This window comes from Macaca thibetana, chromosome 7 (genome assembly GCF_024542745.1).
Source record: "Macaca thibetana thibetana isolate TM-01 chromosome 7, ASM2454274v1, whole genome shotgun sequence".
Taxonomy (NCBI): Eukaryota; Metazoa; Chordata; class Mammalia; order Primates; family Cercopithecidae; genus Macaca; species Macaca thibetana.
This window is the reverse complement of record NC_065584.1, coordinates 75,957,076-75,980,806: the sequence shown is the minus strand read 5'-3', so window position 1 is coordinate 75,980,806 and position 23,731 is coordinate 75,957,076. Positions and strand designations below refer to the sequence as shown.

The 23,731-nt window shown below is 38.5% G+C and overlaps 1 protein-coding gene across 12 annotated transcripts in view; it reads left to right on the top strand.

Moving 5' to 3' along the window:
- The window catches only part of NUBPL (NUBP iron-sulfur cluster assembly factor, mitochondrial), a 310,030-nt gene that overhangs the window by 239,012 nt on the left and 47,287 nt on the right, over positions 1-23,731 (top strand). For 6 of the 12 annotated variants that reach the window (XM_050798330.1, XM_050798334.1, XM_050798335.1 and 3 more), the window contains 3 exons: positions 5,491-5,611; positions 9,152-9,234; positions 18,214-19,563. In XM_050798330.1, the coding sequence (XP_050654287.1) occupies positions 5,491-5,611; positions 9,152-9,234; positions 18,214-18,276 (267 nt within the window). In that variant the 3' untranslated portion in view covers positions 18,277-19,563. Of the gene's footprint in view, positions 1-5,490; positions 5,612-9,151; positions 9,235-9,556; positions 12,039-18,213; positions 19,564-23,731 lie in introns of those variants that run through there. The other 6 variants (XR_007727517.1, XR_007727515.1, XR_007727516.1 and 3 more) reach the window with 3 other exon arrangements.

The following is a 23,731-nucleotide window of genomic DNA, read 5'->3' as shown; positions in this document are numbered from 1 at the left end:
CATATATCAGTTTATGTAGATACTGCCAAATAGTTTCTAAAAATGATAGTACCCATTTCCACTCAACTTGAAACAATGAATCTTACTTGTTTCACATTCTCACAAACATTTGATATCATTTTCTTTTTTGATTTAGTCATGCTGATGTTTCTTTTCTAACACAATCTTAAACATAAATGTACTTTGAATATCCTCTTTTGTGGAATGTCTTAAATCTCTTGCCCATTTCTTTATTGTATTAATCTGACTTTTCCTTATTGATTTGCAGGAGTTCTTTATACATTATGGGTAAAAGTCCTTTGTCATGTGTGTGTATTGTATATACTATCTCCCACTCTACAACTTGCCCTTTCACTCTTGTAATCATATCTTTTGATTAATTTCTTAATTTTAATGTAGTCCAATTTAATTTAAATATTTTCATTTGTGTTTAATGCTTGTGTCCTGCTAGAAAAATCTCTGCCTGCCTGCAGCATTAGTATATTTGCCTATTTTTTTCTAAAAGCATTATTATTTACCTGTCATATTTAGCTCAAAATCCCCCTGGAATTAATTTTTGTATATGGAGTGAGGTAGGAGGTTAAGATTCATTATTTTATATATGGATATCCAATTTACATTAGTACTATGTTGTCTCCATTGTAACTTACAGACTTTCATGTATGGGTCTGTTCTGGCTTTTTTTTTTAGACAGAGTCTCACTCTGTCTCACTCTGTCACCCATGCAGGAGTACAGTGGCACGATCTCGGCTCACTGCAAGCTCCACCTCCCTGGTTTATGCCATTCTCCTGCCTCAGCCTCCCGAGTAGCTGGGACTACAGGCTCCTGCCACCATGCCCAGCTAATTTTTTTTTGTATTTTTAGTAGAGACGGAGTTTCACTGTGTTAGCCAGGATGGTCTCGATCTCCTGACCTCATGAGCCACCATGCCCCGCCTGTTCTGGGCTCCTTATTCTATCACAACCAAGTTTTTTAGTAAAATCAAGTAAAGTGGTATATGTGTGGGTCATTCTTAAGATGAGGGAATTCTAGAGTTAAGTGAAATTAATTTATTCAAGATGTCCTAGGAAGCAGTATTAGAACATTTATCCTTTAACTGGAAGAAGTTACATATTATCAGTAATAGAGCCAAGCTTAGTTGTCAAAACCTCTGACTTTGAAACACATAAAGGGTTCTTTAGTTCCAAACTTTTTTTTTTTTCTTTTCTGAAATGGGGCCTTGCTCTCACCCAGGCTGGAGTACAGTGGCACAATCACAGAGCTCACTGCCGCCTCAACCTCCCAGGCTCAAGCAGTTCTCCCACTTTAGCTTCCTGAGTAACTAGGACCACAGGTGTGCGCCACTACATCTGACTGACTTTTTGTGTGTGTGGTAGAAAAGGGTCTTGCTATGTTGCCCAGGCAGGTCTTGAACTCCTGGGCTCAAGTGATCCTCCTGCCTCAGCCTCCGAAAGTGCTGGAATTACAGGTATAAGCCACTGTGCCCAGTCTACCTCCAGACTGTCAATTATACATCCTTATTAGTAAATGATGTTTTAACATATAACCTAATATATGTATTAAATATATTTATTAATAAGTTTTATATTGTATATGTAATATACATATATTACTACATTATGTTACTTTCTTTATAAAACACAAAATTGAAAATGAAAGGAAATCATAAAATAGAAATAGAAATTCTAATATTTTCTTTCTACACCTCTGTATCAGCCAAGATGGGCTAGGTTGTGTGTGTTATCAACTCTCAAATTTCAGTGGCTTAAAACAACACATGTTTATTGTCTGATTCTCCATATCCATTGTGGTTTGGCTTCAACACTCCTCTGTATTGTATTATTCTCTGAATTGTTCAACACTCTGGCACCCAGACTGACACAGCATCCACCAACTAGAGGCTTGCTGGTCATCTGGACAGAAGGAAAAAGAATGGGGAATTAACACTTAAGGCTTTGGCCTAGATGTGACACATGGCACTTCTGCACACATTTCATTGGCCAAAACAAGTTACGTGTTCCTAATTTCAGGGAAGAAAAGTCCTAACCTTGTGCCCAGGCAGAGAAATGGACATATTTTAGACAGCGTTAAAAGTGGTCACCTCTCCCACGATCAGTTTTGGAAAACACAGCCCAGGATTTGTGTTTGTCTAAGAATATAAACACACAAAGAGAAGTCCATTCAGCTTCTTCCATTATTTTGTGTTTTTAAAACACTGCAGTTGAGTAATGAGTCTACTACAACTACAGGCATAGTGGCCTCTCTTGCTTAAAACTCTATAATGGATTCTTTGGCACTCATTATATAACTCAGACACCTTAATATAGCCTACAAGCCCCACCTTTCCAGCTTCAACTCACTCCACTCACACCACACCTCAGAGGCCTCCGACTGGCCATTCAGTTCCTTGAAGGGAGACATGTGCTCCCTACTTCTGTCTTGAATGTTTTTCTTCCTTTTCTCCTTGTTTTTGCCTCATCACTCTGTAGCTTTAAGATCAAATATTTCTTCCAGGAAGCCCTCTCTGACTCCCAGAGTACATCACATCCTCTCTGCTCTACACTCTCATAATACCCTATACTTTGCTTCCAGAGAAGCCATTCCATTTTATAAGTGTATTTTTACACTACTCTTTGTTCAGTCAATTTCTCCAATTAGAGTACAAGCTCCAAGGGGTAAGAATCAAGTCTGTTTTGCTCACCACTGTATGCTATTCCTTGTGTTTAGCCCAGTTACTGGCATATATTAAGAGCTTGTTAAATGTTGAGTTTGGTTATGGTTTTATATTTTAGGTCTGTGACCTTTTGTTTGTTTGTTTGTTTGTTTGTTTGTTTTTGAGATGGAGCTTCGCTCTGTCACCCAGGCTGGAGTGTGGTGGCACAATCTCAGCTCACTGAGACCTCCGCTTCCCGGGTTCACACCATTCCCCTGCCTTAGGAGTAGCTGGGACTACAGGCACCCACCACCACGCCCGGCTAATTTTTTGTATTTTGGTAGAGAGAGGGTTTCACCGTGTTAGCCAGGATGGTCTTGATCTCCTGACCTCATGATCCGCCCGCCTCGGCCTCCCAAAATGCTGGGTTTACAAGCGTGAGCCACCGTACCTGGCGAGGTCTGTGACATTTGTGTAGTCTATAGAGAACATATCTGAGATATTTATACAGTCCATAGAGAATGATTTGGTAAGAAGATGTAAATCACATAAACTGCAAATACATGCTTGTCCTATGCCTCTATGTCTTAGGGAGTCTAAGAGAGTCCAAAGTCAGAATGTTTTTCCTGTTCTCTCTGAATTGAAATATACCCTCACATAGATTTTCACTTTCTTTAGGTGTTTTTCCCTTTCTCATTTTTTGAGTGATGATTTTATGTTTAAAGTGAGAGCCACAGAGTCAGGGGATATATCACATTTAACATAAATGGCAGTAAAACTGCCCAAGCAATGAGTGTATTATATAGGCATAGTTAATAAACAAACTGTGTGATATTAAGCTATGTTTCTCTCTAGCTTTCTGGAGATAGTACTGAATTCCCAAAACAAAGTGTGATTTGTTTTTTGTGATAGTGTGCATCAGCAAAAGGGCATATATTAGATGCTTGGAAATGCTTTGCTATAGATGTATGTCTTTTCACTATTTGTCTTCATATATAAGTATTGGGGGCAACTTTAGTCGTTTCTGTTTCTCTTTTCAGAAGGAATAACATTTTTTTTTCACTTTCTTACCTATATGTTTCATTGTGGATTGTCAGTACTGTTCTTCATTTATAATGCAAATGTTCTAATAACCTACAGTCATAACCTTATGGTAGAACTCATACAGACATTGTAATCTCTAAGCCTTTGAAAGTAGTGTTCTTCATTTTTATTCTAGAAGAGAGCTACTGCTTCTCATCAATAAGAGAGTGGGATTAAAAGGAACACGAGTAAGGATTATATTTGCAGAGCCTGTCTATTTATTCAACAGTATTGTTGAATAAAAATGTTTCTTAAGTATCATTTTCTCTCGACATATGTGGGGGATTGGTTCCAGAACCACCCTCCCCCCGCCACTGCATATTCCAAAATTCATGCATACTCAAGTCCCACAGTTGCTTCTAGGACATCAGCCATTCCGGTACTTGGGTTTTGTAGCCTGCAAATACTATATATTTTATCTGTGGTTGGTTCAAAAAAAATTCACATATAAGTGGACCCCCCTCAGTTCAAACTCATGTTGTTCAAGGGTTAGCTGTATCTATTTTGTAGCAGAAGCTAGGGCAACTTAGAAAGAGAATGACCTTTTCTGTGAAACTTAATTTTGTTTCAAACAATAACATTCTGATAAGAGCTGAGTTTTACTCTTTTGTTAGCACTGTCAGTTTTCTCAACTATAGAATGGGAATGATAAAATAACCATCTCGGCTGGGCATGGTGGCTCACTCCTCTAACCCCAGCACTTTGGGAGGCTGAGGTGGGCGGATCACCTGAGGTCGGGAGTTTGAAACCAGCCTGACCAACATGAAGAAACCCCGTCGCTACTAAAAATATAAAATAAGCCAGGCATGGTGGCACATGCCTGTAATCCCAGCTTCTCAACAGGAGAATCACGAACCTGGGAGGTGGAGGTTGTGGTGAGCCGAGATCGCGCCATTGCACTCCAGCCTGGGCAACGAGAGCAAAACTCCCATCTGAAAAACAAACAAATGAAACAAAACAAAAAATAAAATAACCATCTCATGAAGTTCTTGTGAGGAGTAAATAAGATAGTACATTTAAAATACTTATCCCAGCACCTGGCATATAACAAACACTTCGTATATTTTAGATTTACTATGAGACTTCGTCCAAAGTTAACCTCTTAGGTATTTGTTTTCCTCTGTTCCTCCCCTCTTGTTTTTCTCTAAATTGTCATCAAAGATAAATTTCTAAAACAAAAATGTGATTGTATAACTACCTCTTTGATACCATCTTTTCAGCTTTAAAAACCTTTAGTGGTTTCCTGTTGTCTGAAGAGGAATGCCTCAAATACATGGATGGTATTCAGCAGCTTCCCATGTGGCCCTAGCCTTCCTTCCCAAACCATCTTCTGCCTTGACCACCCACTGGGTTGCAGCCCAAATAGGCCACATAGTTTTATTTTGCTCCCTTGGCTTGTTGTCTTCCTCTGTCTAGAATTCCTGCTGTAGGCCTCACCTCCTCGTCACCCCACAACCTGAAGAAACAGTTGTCTGTGGGAAACTCAAAGATTCCTCTTCTTTCTAGGCAGAATTTTTGGTTCCTGTTTATGCATCTCTTTTTAGCATTTATTATGATATGAAAGGTAATTCTATATGTCTTGCTCTCTTACTAGCTCATGAGTTCCTTCACAGCAGAGGCCATAGTTTATTCATCATTGTGATAACACTGATGAGTGTCACTAGAACTCAGTAGGCACTCAGTAAAAATTGTTGAAGTAATGTATTAATATTTGGTTTAATTTTATTTTGATTTCAGTGTGTTTTTATTCTAGGTCCTTGGCCTTGTCCAAAACATGAGTGTTTTCCAGTGTCCAAAATGTAAACACAAAACTCATATTTTTGGTGCTGATGGTGCAAGGAAACTAGCACAGACCCTTGGTCTTGAAGTTCTAGGTAAGACTGTGGGATGTTCTTTTGCAGAAGAAGTGGCAGAAGGGAAAGTGGGGATGAGGCTTAAGGATTAAGAGTGTCTCAGATGCCGGGCGCAGAGGCTCACACCTGTAATCCGAGCACTTTGGGAGGCCGAGGCAGGCGGATCACGAGGTCGGGAGATGGAGACCATCCTGGCTAACGCAGTGAAACCCCGTCTCTACTAAAAATGCAAAAAATTAGCCAGGCATGGTGGCAGGCGCCTGTAGTCCCAGCTGCTCGGGAGGCTGAGGCAGGAGAATGGTGTGAACCCGGGAGGCGGAGCTTGCAGTGAGCCGAGATCGTGCTACTGCACTCCAGCCTGGGCGACAGAGTGAGACTCTTGTCTCAAAAAAAAAAAAAAAAAGAGAGTGTCTCAGAAAATGATGATTTGCTTTTGGCTTTGTGTTTTAAATTAATATAGCATAGTTCTATATGTGTTACCCTTTCTTTGGCTTTTTTGAATAAGTTTGTTCTGGCAAGTATGATAATAATTTCTATTTTAAATAAAAATTGTTTATAATTTAAATTTGAGAAGAGAGTTTTGTGGTCTAAGTACTGTAGTTTGAAGCCATATTTTAAATGATGGTCACCAATGTGTTTGCTAAGTTGGTTGTACATCTCTCAGTATAAACAGGTATACATTAAAATATCTGTTCTGTATGTTGTAAAAACCTCTAGAAGTGTTCGTTCTTAGTACATATATAAAAATGCCTTCCTGATTAATTCTGTATTTGTTCGTCTTTCTGCTTTAGAATGACAGTATTTAGTGTTTTCTGTAATATTTAATGTGTTTGATATGTCTATAAAATATGGCACCTGAAATTTACATTGTACGCACCGTTCATGGCACTGAACTGAAGAGTTCATTAGTGCTATGAGGAGAACTAAAATCATGTGTTAAATAAGCAAAACACAGGTTTTTGATAAAAGATGATGTTCCAAAAATCCACAGGCAACTTAACAGACTTTTTAGAAAACATGTTTTGATATTCTAATTGTAAATGAGTTTCTGTTCTTGCCAAAGGCAGATGTTAGATGCTGAATAAGAAAGGCATAGAGTGAATTATTAGACTTAGGTAGTTAAAAATTAAGATCCCTAGAGATCAAGGAATTTCAAAACATTCTCTGTTATAATTAAATTTCTAAAAGTTGATGTTAAATATATTATTGTTATGCATTTGCACTATAGCAGCCACTACAATACCAGGTGAATACTGATGATATATTTTGATACATTGCTATAATTATAGCCACTAATTATATTCTGCAACTGTTTTTCATTTAACCCAGAAAGTTCAATTTTCCAAATCTGCATAATAACAGATTGACATTCACTTATATAATAAAGTAAATGTGTAATTATAATGGCATTATTGAATTATACTGACAACATTATAATTTCCTAACTTACAAATGAGCTGAACAGTTTCCTAAGTCAGTTATTTAGAATTTGAAACATTTCATTGAGAAACAATGGTATGTATGAAAGTTACATTTTAACCAACAGCTCACAAATGTACAATTACCCTAAAAATGTATCAGAAACACTGATTACTAATCACAAAAATTGGATGGTGCCCTAGACTGCTATGTCGGACAGTGTTAGGGAAAAATCATTTAGAGTTCCTCGTTAGGGCACATCCCCTCCTTTTAATGTATTCATGGGTCCCATGGTGTCTCCCATGAAATGGAGCAGGGCTTCAATTATGAAGAGGCTGGAGTTGGGAATGAGGAACTGAAATCAGGGAGAAAGCTTTCACAGCTATGGCCTCTTGGCCAGTTGAACCTCCTGGGAACCCTTATTTGTCCTTTACTGACTCCCTGGCAGACTCTTAATTCAGTGGGTTGTGTTTTAAATGATTATTTGGCACGATAGCTCTTCAGAACCTTATCTATATTTACCTACAGGGATAGTTTATGCATAGTAGTTAAGGTCTCAGACCATCTCACAGAAAACCCTTTAACCTATTATATGTCTGAAATGTTCCCTCATTTCTTTCAGACTTGGCACCTCAAAGATACTTCTCAGGCTCAGACTGCTCCTCACTCACTTTTACTTTTTAAAAATCCCTGTCTAGATACAACCATTAGCCCGTTACCATTCTTACTACGCCACCTGTTTTTAACAAGACTTTTCCCCTTCTTGGTCTAATCTTCTGTGTCTGTAGGTAGGATTGTGAGTATCTGGAGAGCAGAAATGATGTCAATAGATGGCTATATAAAGGAGAAGGTTTTACTCTTTTACCTTCCATTTATGCAGTAGAAAAGAAATCATTCATGATTCTTTACTAGAATGACAGTTCATAAATTGAGAGGAAAAAATTTCATTTCTAAGCATTTTCTATAACATTTTTTTCTGCCTGCTCCTGTGACAGTTTCCTACAGTCCGAAGTTGATCTAGAGAATAGGAATCAAATTTAATGAAAAGCTAATCCTTAAATGGCTACTAAAATATCATGTATTTGTCATTTGGCCATTGGATATTGAGGAAAGACTTATAGTTTAAGATCACAACATTTGACAAGAGGAGCATGAAATAACATTTCCTTTTCCATGTACTTCATAGTATATATTGTAATATTTTTATAACATACTTCTTTTGCATTATTTAAATTGCCTGACATGGTGCTAAATGACTTATTTGAATAAAACACCACATACACGTATGTTTTAATAACCTTTGCGTGGATTTGGAGTGGTTCTGAGAACGCTAAGTACCAAGGCAAGTCAACTTTTCCACTTAAGACCCCACTCACTGCACTTTAAATCTCAGTCTTGATAGACTTCGTTTGTGATGGTGTGCTGGAAAGAGTATATTGGATGAGGGGTCAGAATTCAGGTCAGCTCTTAAATTCCCCTGCCTGATAGTAATATGTCCTCAAGAAAACACACCTCTCCCACCTCCGTCTGTATTTTGAAGGTTCTTGTCATATACTTGCTGAGATCTCACCAAGCTCACAGGTTATATATGGTGCTACATAGGCTAGTAGATAATAAGAGAAAAATAATTCTGTCTGATAAAGAGACAGATAGTTGAGATAACAGGTCTGGCCTACTTTTGACCAGTTCTTTGAGCTCACTCCATTTGCCAACATCAGGAAGGTTATTTTGTTGTATTTTTTTTGGACTACTTTGTCTCCCCATATTTTGCTCTTCAGTTTCCTCTTATTATGTGACATGATGTGTCTATAACAGATATTGATGGGAAAAATCATTTGCAAATGTCTTCCAAGCCATTGCTTGCTTGGAGACTTCCAGCAAAGAATAAATCAGAGGCCTCATCCCTTGATGGGGTGCCACAGAGCTTTTCTATATAAACAAATACAATCACTGTACTACTCTAAAGTATTTTGTTTGTAATTCCCATTTGAAATTTCTTTTTCAGAGATTTAGCAATTAGAAGATAGTCAATTTGAATCAATTTAGTTCAGATTTTGTTTCTTTCCATAGTTCAAATAGTGAGATTCAACATGCCTATATAAACTTTTCTGGTTCTAATGGATGTCTGCTGGGCTCTTTTAGGAGACATTCCCTTACACCTTAATATAAGGGAAGCTTCAGATACAGGCCAGCCAATTGTGTTTTCACAGCCTGAAAGTGATGAGGTAAGTTCCATTTTTGGATATATTTTTACTTCTTTTTATATACTTTTTGAAATATAGAAAGAAAGTTGGGAAGATTAAGCCTATATATTCATAGTCCATATATATTTAAACAAGGATTATTTAACTTGTCCAAAGCATCTTTAAGATACTATTATGTACAGTAAGCTTCCAATGCTGGCTCTAAATTACCAGCTGAACAAGTTTACCTACAGAGAATCATCACCCAACCAGTTTTCTCATGAAAAGCATGAACATTACAGTTTGTAAAATTCTTATATTGCTGGCTAGCAATATCTAACTGCCCAAGTTTATTATATTTCAGTATTAGAAGTTCAACTGATTGGAGAAGGAAGCCTAATGCAAGAAAGTATTGAATTGGATATAAGGTAATTGTGTAAACAATTAGAGGTGGAATTTTTTTTCTTTCCTTTTTTTCCAGACAGGGTTTTGCTCTGTCACCCAGGCTGGAGTACAGTTGTGCAATCCCAGCTCACTGCAGCCTTGACTTCCCATGCTCAAGCAATCTTCCCATCTCAGCCGCCCCCTCCCGAGTAGCTAGGACCACAGGTGCACAGCACCATGCCCTGCTAATTTTTTTTAAATTTTTTGGTTTTTTTGTGGAGACAGGGTCTCACTGTGTTGCCCAGGTTGGTCTCAAACTCCTGGACTCAAGTTATTCTCCCATCTTGGCCTCCCGAAGTCCTGAGATTATAGGCATGAGCCACCATGCCCAGCCTAGAGATGAAATTTTCATTGCATTTATTTTAATAAATATAACTGGGAAGGTGAGGTGAAAAGACTAGTAGTGTTTCATTAGCCAACATTATTGGAGATATAGTTGATAGATTTTCAAAATTACTGCTACATAAAATCTTTAAGCATATAATATTTTAATCTTTTTAAAAATAGAAATAAAATGAATCATACATATTTTTTCTTTCCTAAATAACACTTGCTATTTAACTTGGAAACTGATTCATCATCTGGTACATCGGTTTGGATGTTGTTCCTTTGTTGAACAGCCCCAATCAATCTTCTAATAGTTTTTCTTTTGTTTTTCTTTTCCTTAACTAATGGGTATAGCTTTATAGTACTGGTATTTTTTCTAAACATAACTACTGCTCTTTATATTCTAGTTTGCTTCCTTTAATCTTCTGTGAATTGGAAAATAAAAGAACCAAGTTTGGTTAAGAGCTGTAAAGTAAGAGTAAATGAACGGGAATCTTGGATAAGTAAAGTATATTCATTTTGAGTGATCTGTTTCCTGCGTTTAGAGGTCCTTTCCTTTTCTTAAGGGTCAGCAGCTATGGTATAGTGATTGTTCTGCTGGCGATATGATCTCTGAGTAAATACAGTATAACAGTTACCATTGTTTTTCTCTTCTCTGCCTTTTAGGTATTAACTGTTAAATTTCCTTTTCAGTCTTTCTTAGCAATTTTTTAGATAAGCAAAAAAACCATAATCCTTTATCATCTTTGTAATTAAAGTCTGCCAATCCCAACTACCATAGCTGTACTTTATGCAGTATTTGAAAAAGTTCTATGAAAATTGAGGGTTTTTTGTTTTAATTACACACTTTTAAATGCCTCCTGAGAACAGACTATTTAAAGACATTTCACAGTGATTCCTAGTGAATAAGAATAATTACATGCCAGTGTATTTCAATTAAGAGTTTAGATTTTTATTATTTTTTTCACCTGTTCATTATTTTTTCTTTTAAATCCTCCAGTAGTAAGAAACATTTCATTGAAGTTAGAGGAATGTAATATAACGGAGAACATATAGCAACCATCCAAAGATAATACGATTTAATACTCTAAATAGCTTTGTTAGATTCTCAAAGGAAATCTCTGCATGGAAGGAAAAGCACTAAATCTGAGTCATCATGGGTACCAAGTTTGCCACTTTCTATGTGTGACCTAAAGCAAGTTTTCTAACCTCTTTGAAGGTCCTCATAATGAGGAAGATGGGAAAGAATAAACGAAATAATAATGTGTACCTTGAAAAATGCCAAGTAGAATACAACTGAATCTTCTGAAACTGCCTGTATAAGATGTCATGACACTAAATGTCTCTCCTCTTCCCTTTGTTGAAGAGCTGAGTCCACTTAGTGTCCTTGACATGGTATCAAGTAAATATCACTCTTTGATGTTATTTAAAAATCAAGGTAGACCCGGCGCAGTGGCTCATGCCTGTAATCCCAGCACTTTGGGAGGCTGAGGCGGGCAGATCACGAGGTCAGGAGTTTGAGACCAGCCTGGCCAACATGGTGAAACACCGTCTCTACTAAAAATACAAAAATTAACTGGACGTGGTGGCTTGCACCTCTAATCCCAGCTACTTGGAAGGCTAAGGCAGGAAAATCACTTGAACCTGGGAGGCGGAGGTTGCAGTGAGCCGAGGTCATGCCATTGCACTCCAGCCTGGGCAAAAAGAGCAAAACTCCGTCAAAAAAAAAAAAAAAAAAAAAATCAGGGTAGCAGAATTTGAATCATGAGAGAATTCCCAGCTTCAACATCAAAGACATTAACTCCTAGACACTAAGAAGCTGTGACTGAGACCTAGGATCAGAATCCTCTGGTTAGTCTTATGATGAATCTTGCCTACTAAAAGCCTCCTTCCCTTTCCCTCGTGAACTCAAATGGAAATGTGCTCTTAGAAACTAGTCACATTTTATGCTTTCTAATATACCTTATCATTTTATCCCATTTTTCTTGTTCTTACTGTTTTCTTGTATTTTATTTGAAGATTTTAAAATTTCATTAAAATAATGTTTTTCTCACTCGAAAAAAAAAAAAAAGAAACTAGTCACAACGCTCTCACCAGATTCTGTTGTATTCATAGAACCTTAACAACTATTCTGCCTGCATGTCTTCATTTAAAGAATGAAGGAAGTGTTTGTTTGCCAACATGGTAAAACTTCTGCAGAAGTTAATGGGGCAAAACCTATAATCTTGTTAGTTATTCACTTTAGACTGATACTTTTTTTTTTTTTTTGGAGACAGGATCTTGTTCTATCACCCAGGTTGGAGTGCAGTGGTGCAATCTTGGCTCACTGTAGCCTCTCCTTTTAGGCTCAAGCAATCCTCCCACTTCATCCTTCTAAGTAGCTGGGAACTACAGGTGCACACCACCATGTCCAGCTAATTCTTTGCGTTTTTGGTAGAGATGGGGTTTCACCATGTTGCCCAGGCTGGTGTCAAACTCCTGAGCTCAGGAGATTCACCTGCCTTGGCCTCCCAAAGTGCTGGGATTACAGACATGAGCCACCACACCCGGCCTAGACTGATACTTTTTATTGTTTACTTTTAGGGGTTGACCCATAGGCACAATTATAAATCGGTAAATGTTTAATCGTTAGCTTTTCATCTTCCTTCTTACTCCACCTTCTCCATTTTCTATTACTCCCTCCTCACAACACCAGGTGTTAGGGCTCTTATTCTCTGCCCACAAAATCCTTTAGAATTACACATTGAGGATTTAACTCTCCCAGTAACATTTAACTTTCAGAAGAGGCAAACACTAAAAATGTAGTGATTAATTTAAAGATATGAATTGTGGTGAATTTAAGACATCATTGGAAATGTTGGAAGAGCTCATAGTACCAATTAAAAAGTAGTAATAGTCTGCTGCTTGCCCAATGGGCAAAACCTTCTGCACCGGTACACCATTTAGGAACGGCAAGTAAGACTCCAAATGTAAGTAGTGTAAAGTAGCCAGAGAAAACAATAGAGGAGGGGTGAGAAGGTGATATTTAGAATTCAGAACCCCTAAATTCAATAGCATCCCCGCATGCTGGTATGATTAATATTGTTGATGCAATTAAAACTGCCTTCTACTCTTTATTAAGACCAGAATACAAGGAATGGACCTGTGATTAACTGACAGCATTGTGGTTTTATCCTTTTTATCAAGTAAGAATATTAGCTACAGAAAGATGTGCTATAACATATTCCTGGTAAAGACTTTCAAATATTAGTGGGAACTTTATTTTCTTATAATTTCTAAATTATCACCTCACAATCTTAATATGAAATGACTGTGTATGATAAGTTAGGACTTCAAATATTTAAAAACAAAGACAAAGGAAAAAACCTTTGTGCACTTTGGTTACCATTCATTCCCTGTTGCTAGTTAATGGCATAGCAGACAATAGGGTCCAACTGTATTATCTGTGCCTCTAGATGACCTAACAAAAAGATCTTGAATAGGAGAAAAGGGTTAGTCTGTGTAGAGTTGATGAAAGAAGAGAGTATTAATAGTTTGAGTTACCTCAGTTGTATCCTTTGTATATGATATGTGTGTGTGTGATTTTTTTTGCTAGTTATGGATTAAACAAAAGAAAGGGATTTAATTATTCCTCAGGTGGGAACAGTGCCCAAAGGACATGTTCATATGAGCTCTTCCATGAGATTGTAAATTTCTTGAGAGTATAATGATAATAATAGCAGCTACAAATGTTTATTATATGCTTCCTCTGTGCCAACAGTTCACATGCCATATTCTCACTTAATACTCCTAAAATGCTTTGAGCTAGATATAATTATTATAAGCAGTTTACAGATATGGAAACTGAGCCTAGAAGGGTTAAGTAACTTGCCCAAAACCTCACAGCTTATAAGTAATAAAGCCAAGATTCTAAACCATGGCTGTCTGACTTCAAGGCCCCAACTCTTCACCAGTGAACTGTTCTGCCTCTCTTTTATATCATTACATACCACAGATTTCCCAACATGATGCCTTGTATGCAATACGAACCAAAATGTATTACTTGAAATAATACTGCACTGGCTGAAAAATTTAGCCTCAACAGTTTTTGAGAAATTCAAACTGTTAAACTAAGCACTTTTAGTGGTTTCTCAGCAACTGACAATCTATTACTTAGAATGTGATATATTAGAAATCTAAGTTTGGAGATAGTCCATTAAAAAGGAAAGGTTAAATGTAGCCAATTTGATTATTCTGGAATCATTCAGTTTTTTTTGTGTTCTGATAGGTTTATGTCTCTAATTTAATGTAGATAAACACTAAAAGATTACAGAATGATGGCCTTGTATCATCTTGCTTTAGTTAACTTTAAATTTTCATCACAAAATATTAGGCATAAGTACCTAGAAAAGCTACTAGGAGATAAAAGGTATTTATAAAGATGTATGAGTGAAAATCAGCACATTTGATTTGAGAGAAACCTTTCTTTATAAGTAGATGTTATTTACATTTATAATCAAAAACTTGTTTCTATTAACTACAGCAGATAAGAAACCATTTTTAGACTGTGTTTTATGATTATAATTACTTGCATTTGAGTTTACTGTTTAACATGTGGTATAGTGGAAAAAGCTGGACTTTAGAGTCAGTTGGACCCAGGTTTGAAGGTTTTCCAGCCTGACTTCATGACCTTGAGCAAACAACAACTGGTTTCATCATCCAAGTTGAGCTGATGGTGCTTGTTTTACATGTCTAAGTGAGATTATTTACATGAAGTATTTGGTATAGTAGGTACTCAACAAAAACATTTAAAGCCTTATTCATGTTTTTAGATTTTTTTTTTAAAGGACTCTCTTAAATGACTTTTAATACTTTTCTGGTAAAATAAATCATGATTTAGCTATTAGGGCTCAAGTGTAGTCTTTAAAAATGAAGACATGTGAAAGACTCTTAAAGCACTTCATTGAGTCAGGGCAAATAGACCACAAACATCTCTTTTTACTGTGCAGAGTCTGGGAACTGGTCAGCTTGGGTTCAAAGCCCAGCTCATCTCCTACTAGCTATTATGTTTTCGACAGAATTGTTTACCTTTCTGGATGTTTCCTTATCTGTACAGTCGGGATAATGATAGAATTTACCCCCAGAGTAACTGTGAAGATAAATAACACTTGGCAAATATTAAGTACTAGTAAGTCTTAGCTACTGTCTTTAGTAGTTGTATATAAATATATAACTGTGAGTATATTATTTTATTAGTTTGTTTTCACACTGCTGATAAAGACTGGGCAGTTTACAAAAGAAAGAGGTTTATTGGACTTACAGTTCCATGTGACAAGGGAGGTCTCGCAATCATGGAGGAAGGTAAATGGCAAGGAGGAACAAGTCATGTCTTACATGGATAGCGGCAGGCAAAAAGAGAGCTCGTGCAGGTGGACTCCTATTTTTAAGCTATCAGATCTCATGAGATTCACTATTATGAGAACAGCAGGGGAAAGACCCACCTCATGATTCAATCACCTCCCACCGGGTTCTTCCCATGACATATGGGAAACAATTCAAGATGAGATTTGGGTGGGGACACAGCCAAACCATATCATTCCACCCCAGCCCCTCCCAAATCACATGTCCTCACAGTTCAAAGTCTTATCTGAGGCAAGGCAAGTCCCTTCCGCCTATGAGCCTGTAAAACCAAAAGCAAGTTAGTTACTTCCTAGATACAGTGGGGTACAGGCATTGGATAAATACAGCTGTTCTAAATGGGAGAAATTGGCCAAAACAAAGGGGCTACAGGCCCCATGCAAGTCTGAAATCTGGTGGGGCAGTCAAATCTTAAAGCTCCAAAATTATCTCCTTTGACTCCATGTCTTACATCTAGGTCACGCTGATGCAAGTCTTGGGCATCCCATAGTCTTGGGCAGCTTTACCCCTGTAGCTTTGCAGGGTATAGCCTCCTTCCTGGCTGCCTTCATGGGCTGGCATTGAGTTTCTGCAGCTTTTTCAGGCACAGGGTGCAAGTTGTCAGTGGATCTACCATTGTGGGGTCTGGAGGATGGTGACTGTCTTCTCACAACTCCACTAGGTGGTGCCTCAATAGGGACTCTGTGTGGGGGCTCTGACCCCACATTTCTCTTCTGCACTACCCTAGCAGAGGTTCTTCATAAGGACCTCACCCCTACAGCAAACTTCTTCCTGGGCATCGAGGTATTTCCATACATCTGAAATCTAGATGGAGGTTCCCAAACCTCAATTCTTGATTTCTGTGCACCCACAGGCCCGACACCATGTGGAAGCTGCCAAGGCTTGAGGCTTCCACCCTCTGAAGCCACCGCCTGAGCTCTTTGTTGGCCCCTTTCCGCCATGGCTGGAGCATTTGAGAAGCAGGACCCCAAGTCCCTAGTCTGCACACAACACAGGGACCCTGGACCCAGCCCACAAAAATTAAATTTTCCTCCTAGGCCTCCAGATCTGTGATGGGAGAGGCTGCCATGAAGACCTGTGACATGCCCTGGAGACATTTTCCCCATTGTCTTGGGGATTAACATTTGGCTCCTCGTTACTTATGCAAATTTCTGCAGCAGGCTTGAATTTCTCCTCAGGAAATGGGATTTTCTATTCCTATCACAGTGTCAGGCTACAAATTTTCTGAATCTTTATGCTCTGCTTCCCTTATAAAACTGAATGCCTTTAACAGCACCCAAGTCACCTCTTGAATGCTTTGCTGCTTAGAAATTTCTTCTGCCAGATACCCTAAATCATCTCTCAAATTCAAAGTTCCACAAATCTCTAGGGCAGGGACAAAACGCCACCAGTCTCTTTGATAAACATAACAAGAGTCACCTTTGCTGCAGTTCCCAACAACTTCCTCATCTCCATCTGAGATCATCTCAGCCTGGACCTTATGGTTCATATCACTAACAGCATTTTTGTCAAAGCCACTCAAGTCTCTAGGAAGTTCCAAACTTTCCCATATTTTCCTGTCTTCTTCTGAGCCCTCCAAACTGTTCCAACCGCTGCCTGTTACCCAGTTCCAAAGTCACTTCCACATTTTCAGGTATCTTTTCAGCAATGCCACACTCTACTGGTACCAATTTACTGTGAATAGTTTGTTTTCACACTGCTGATTAAAGACATACCAGAGACTGGGCAGTTTACAAAAGAAAGAGATTTATTGGACTTACAATTCCATGTGGCTAGGGAGGCCTCATAATCATGGAGGAAGGTGAAAGGCAAGGAGGAACAAGTCACGTCTTACATGGATGATGGCAGGCAAAAAGCTTGTGGAGAGAGACTCCTGTTTTTAAAGCTATCAGATCTCGTGAGACTTGTTATCACAAGGCCAGCATGGGAAAGACCTACCCCCATGATTCAATCACCTCCCACCAGGTTCCTTCCACAACACATGGGAATTGTGGGAGTTACAATTCAAGATGAGATTTGGGTGGGGACACAGCCAAACCATGTCAGTTATCAATGTAGAAATTAAGGGGTTTAGAAAATTTTACTATTGTGTTCTACAGTTACTTTTTATGAATAAGGTATAAGATATAAATAATTTTGCATTACATTTATTTAATAGAACTCTTAAAATGCAAGTATCATTACCATGCAGGCATTAGGTTAGCTTGTGGCCCACTCCGTGGCTTAAGAGCTGCTCTTAGTGTCCCATGACACTGGGATCCCAGACATAAAGAGTGTAACAATGGAACCAGGATTTTTGGCATGATATCCAAAATTTACCAGGTGAAAGAGCCTATAGGTGCTTGGTGCTGAGGTTGCACACCATTCTCGGGGAGATGAAGAAAACGCTTTCCTAAGATAAACTGCAGCATGGTAATAAATAGTCCTCCTTAAAATGACTAACAGCTCTTATGCTAAAGAAGTTTTGGCAGTCTCTAACTCAAGATATCAATTTTTCAGAGCAAAAAGGTGTAATTTCTCTACAACTAGACTGGGTTGCTAGTTTGCTGACACTAGAATTAGAATTTTAAAAACAGTAATTTCTGGTACTGAATATTATTTCAGAGAGTCACCTTCCAAATAATTACCCTCCAAATAATCTAAAAGTTTTTCTTCCTTATGCCATCTGCAATGTATACAGCATTATCTTCTCAGTACTGAATTTCCTCATCTCAGCCTTTTTACTATCAAATACAGTGGGCCTCTATGACAAACAGTTGATGAGTCATCTCAACTGTTGAAGAGTTGATGAGTCACACTCTATCAGTGTCTGCTGAAGAGAAATACAGAACAAATAAGTTTGTTCTTTTCCAGGCCAAAGCTTACTTGAGGATTGCTGTGGAAGTGGTAAGAAGATTGCCATCACCTTCAGAATGATTCCCCAAGTGTCCTGGAAATTTGCCTGGTACTGACATTAAGAGGACCTTTGGAAATCAGCAATGTGGTGATGGAACCTACAGAAATAATAGAAATCATAACTGTTTTATTTCTAAGGAAATAATGACTTCAGATCTGATTTGCTAAGCTAAGATTCACAAAACTTTGATGTATCAATGTTAACTACTATATTTAGGAATTTTTTGAAAGCTGGTGTATACCACCTGCAAAGAACTGCATTTTATTTTATTGAATTACCCCTTTGGGAATCATGAGTTTATGATGTTACAAGTCCATTTTGGGAGAGAACTGTACACTTTTTACAGGACCACAGAGTTAGTAGTTTAAATGATATACTAAATTTGTGTATGAGCATAAGTATTACACCTCCCAACCAGGCAATTTGGACTGTCTTTGAATCCTGTCTTTAGTACTATCTTGGATATGTTCTTAATATGAACCTCTGCTTCTTCATCTGGATCACACTGTACCCCACACTTAATGAATCTCAGTCTCTAGGAGTGGAGCCTGAACATATGTATTTTTAATAAGACCATTATGATGTTGATGATGATTCTGATAATGATAGCAGTAATAGTAATAGCTAACATTTAACAAGTTAATTATAATTATTCCTCCATTTGTGTGAGTGGGTACTATTATCTCCATTTTACAGATAAGTAATTTGAGATATAATTTGAAGACACTCAACCTTGAGTGTCTGTATCTAGCAAGTGATGGAGCTTGGATTTGAACTTGAGTAATTCAATATTAGGTTCATCCTTTTGTACACCAATGTGCTTTTGTTAAATAAAAATGGGGGGGTGGGCAGCTGGGCACAGTGGCTCACGCCTGTAATCCCAGCACTTTGGGAGGTTTAGGCGGGTGGATCATGAAGTCAGGAGTTTGAGACCAGCCTGACTGACATGGTGAAACCCCATCTCTACTAAAAATAAAGATTAGCTGGGTGTGGTGGCGTACACCTGTAATCCCAGCTACTCTGGAGGCTGAGGCAGGAGAATCACTTCAACCTGGGAGGCAGAGGTTGCAGTGAGCAGAGATTGTGCCACTGCGATCCAGCCTGGTCGATGAAGTGAGACTCCATCTCAAAAAAATAAATAAATAAATGAATAAAATTTTTAAAAAGTGGGGGGAGATGCAATATTTAGCATTTCCTCAAACTTTTTTTGGCCATGAAATCCACTCCCTGCCTTTTTAAGAGCATTTCATGGAGTTCACATTTCAAATAATACATTTTAAAAAAACATTTATCTTGTCTAATTGAAGCTCAAAGAGATAGAGTCAATGACTTTTCAAAGTCGGGTAGCAGACAGTTTTAAAGCTGAAAGTACTGATAAGAGTGAGCCATTAGATAATTGGCATTTATAAAGAAGTGGTCTGTCACTTTTGGCAAATGCCTTGACATCGTTGCTCTATAGTTATCAACCAGAAAATTAAGCATAGAGTTTCACAGTATTATAAGCATGTTTTCACACAAAAACATGTAGATTGATGTTTATTGCAACTTTATGTGTAATAACCAAAAACAACCCAGATTTTCTTCATTGGATGAATGGTTAAACAAGCTGTGGTACATTCATACCATGAATACTACTCAGCAATAAAAAAGAACAAACTATGGGTACATGCAGCAACTTATAATTCCAGAGAATTATGCTGAATGAAAAAAGTCAATTTTAAAAGGTTTCGTACCAAAAGATTCAATTTATATAACATTCTTGAAGTGACATAATATTATAGAAATGGAGAACAGATTAGTGGTGGCTATGTTAAGGAGGGGGTGAGGATGGGAGAGGATTGGGTGTGGCTGTGAGAAACATGAGGGATCCTTGTAATGATGGAAATGTTCTGTATCACAACTATCAATGTCAATATCCCAGTTGTGATATTGTGCTATAGTCTTGCAAGATGTTACCACTGGGGGAAATTGGGTGAAGGGCACATGGAATCTCTGTATTATATCTTTCAACTGCATGTAAATCTACAATTATCTCAAAATAAAAATAAATGTTAAAAAACACAGACTGCTATATCTGAACTGAAATTTACTGGACCAAATTATACTAATTAATATCATGAATAAAATTATCTGTGGACACACTGTCATCATATCACTCTGAGAGGGAAGTAATGACTTAAAATTTCAGATATTTATTTGTGTGTTTATTATTTATTGAAGAAGAGGAAAATACAGATGATCATTGAGCACTTCTGAATACAAAAATACTTAAACCAAACTTAACTTTATCCAGAAAAAGAATGACTTAAAGTTATATGTCATCATTTAATATGTATCATGGGGAAATGAGAAAGATAGTCCTTACCCATACATACATGACCGAGAGAAGATCCACATATGAAATTCCCTGCCCTCTTCTCCTCCTTCATTTGACTGTTGTCTGCAGATGCTTCAAGGAAGTCTACTGAAACAAATGGTGGTTGGAGTATATATGGAGGTTTAGACAGGGAGGAAGGAACAGTAGCTATAAAAGAAGAACTAAGCTTATTCTAAAATTTTGTTGCCAACTCCAAAGGTAGAGTGAAGTACAGATAGTTTGCCTGTTTGTTAAGGAGTGATACTTATCTTCCATTCTTCACATCTCAATAGAGTGTAATTAAAAGACTTGACATTTTGAAAAGATGAACAAAATTGACAAACCTTTAGCCAGGCTCATTAAGAGAGAAAGATTACATAAATCAACAAATCAGGAATGAAAAGGAGACATCATTACAGACATGAAAAGGACAGTAAGAATGATTACAAACAACTTTATGCCCATAAAATTGAAGACTTAGATGAAATAGACAAATGCTTTGAAAGAAACTACCAAAGTTCACTTAAGGAATAGATAACCTGAGTAGTATAAATTACTTTTAAAAATATAATTTGTGAAGATGACCAAATAGGAACAGCTCCAGTCTCCAACTCCCAGCGCGAGCGACACAGAAGACCGGTGATTTCTGCATTTTCAACTGAGGTACTGGGTTCATCTCACTAGGGAGTGCCAGACAATCAGTGCTGGTCAGCTGCTGCAGCCCGACCAGCTAGAGCTGAAGCAGGGCGAGGCATCGCCTCACCTGGGAAGCGCAAGGGGAAAGGGAATCCCTTTTCCTAGCCAGGGGAACTGAGACACACAACACCTGGAAAATCGGGTAACTCCCACCCCAATACTGCGCTTTAAGCAAACAGGCACACCAGGAGAGTATATGCCACACCTGGCCGGGAGGGTCCCACGCCCACGGAGCCTCCCCCATCGCTAGCACAGCAGTCTGCTATCTCGTGGCAAGGCAGCAGCGAGTCTGGGGGAGGGGCGCCCGCCATTGCTGAGGCTTAAGTAGGTAAACAAAGCCGCTGGGAAGCTCGAACTGGGTGGAGCTCACAGCAGCTCAAGGAAACCTGCCTGTCTCTGTAGACTCCACCTCTGGGGACAGGGCACAGTAAACAACAAAAGCAGCAGAAACCTTTGCAGACGCAAACGACTCTGTCTGACAGCTTTGAAGAGTGCAGTGGATCTCCCAACACGGAGGTTGAGATCTGAGAAGGGACAGACTGCCTGCTCAAGTGGGTCCCTGACCCCTGAGTAGCCTAACTGGGAGACATCACCCACTAGGGGCAGTCTGACACCCCACACCTCACAGGGTGGAGTACACCCCTGAGAGGAAGCCTCCAAAGCAAGAATCAGACAGGTACAATTGCTGTTCAGCAATATTCTATCTTCTGCAGCCTCTGCTGCTGACACCCAGGCAAACAGGGTCTGGAGTGGACCTCAAGCAATCTCCAACAGACCTACAGCTGAAGGTCCTGACTGTTAGAAGGAAAACTATCAAATAGGAAGGACACCTACACCAAAACCCCATCAGTACGTCACCATCATCATCAAAGACCAGCGGCAGATAAAACCACAAAGATGGGGAAAAAGCAGGGCAGAAAAGCTGGAAATCCAAAAAATAAGAGCGCATCTCCCCCAGCAAAGGAGCGCAGCTCATCGCCAGCAACGGATCAAAGCTTGACGGAGAATGACTTTGACGAGATGAGAGAAGAAGGCTTCAGTCCATCAAACTTCTCAGAGCTAAAGGAGGAATTACATACCCAGCGCAAAGAAACTAAAAATCTTGAAAAAAAAGTGGAAGAATTGATGGCTAGAGTAATTAATGCAGAGAAGGTCATAAACGAAATGAAAGAGATGAAAACCATGACACGAGAAATACGTGACAAATGCACAAGCTTCAGTAACCGACTCGATCAACTGGAAGAAAGAGTATCAGCGATTGAGGATCAAATGAACGAAATGAAGCGAGAAGAGAAACGAAAAGAAAAAAGAAGAAAAAGAAATGAACAAAGCTTGCAAGAAGTATGGGATTATGAAAAAGACCAAATCTACGTCTGATTGGGGTGCCTGAAAGTGAGGGGGAAAATGGAACCAAGTTGGAAAACACTCTTCAGGATATCATCCAGGAGAACTTCCCCAACCTAGTAGGGCAGGCCAACATTCAAATCCAGGAAATACAGAGAATGCCACAAAGATACTCCTCGAGAAGAGCAACTCCAAGACACATAATTGCCAGATTCACCTAAGTTGAAATGAAGGAAAAAATCTTAAGGGCAGCCAGAGAGAAAGGTCGGGTTACCCACAAAGGGAAGCCCATCAGACTAATAGCAGATCTCTCGGCAGAAACTCTACAAGCCAGAAGAGAGTGGGGGCCAATATTCAACATTCTTAAAGAAAAGTATTTTAAACCCAGAATTTCATATCCAGCCAAACTAAGTTTCATAAGTGAAGGAGAAATAAAATCCTTTACAGATAAGCAAATGCTTAGAGATTTTGTCACCACTAGGCCTGCCTTACAAGAGACCCTGAAGGAAGCACTAAACATGGAAAGGAACAACCGGTACCAGCCATTGCAAAAACATGCCAAAATGTAAAGACCATTTAGGCTAGGAAGAAACTGCATCAACTAACGAGCAAAATAACCAGTTAATATCATAATGGCAGGATCAAGTTCACACATAACAATAGTAACCTTAAATGTAAATGGACTAAATGCTCCAATTAAAAGACACAGACTGGCAAACTGGATAAAGAGTCAAGACCCATCAGTCTGCTGTATTCAGGAGACCCATCTCACACGCAGAGACATACATAGGCTCAAAATAAAGGGATGGAGGAAGATTTACCAAGCAAATGGAAAACAAAAAAAAGCAGGGGTTGCAATACTAGTCTCTGATAAAACAGACTTTAAACCAACAAAGATCAAAAGAGACAAAGAAGGCCATTACATAATGGTAAAAGTATCAATTCAACAGGAAGAGCTAACTATCCTAAATATATATGCACCCAATACAGGAGCACCCAGATTCATAAAGCAAGTCCTTAGAGACTTACAAAGAGACTTAGACTCCCATACAATAATAATGGGAGACTTCAACACTCCA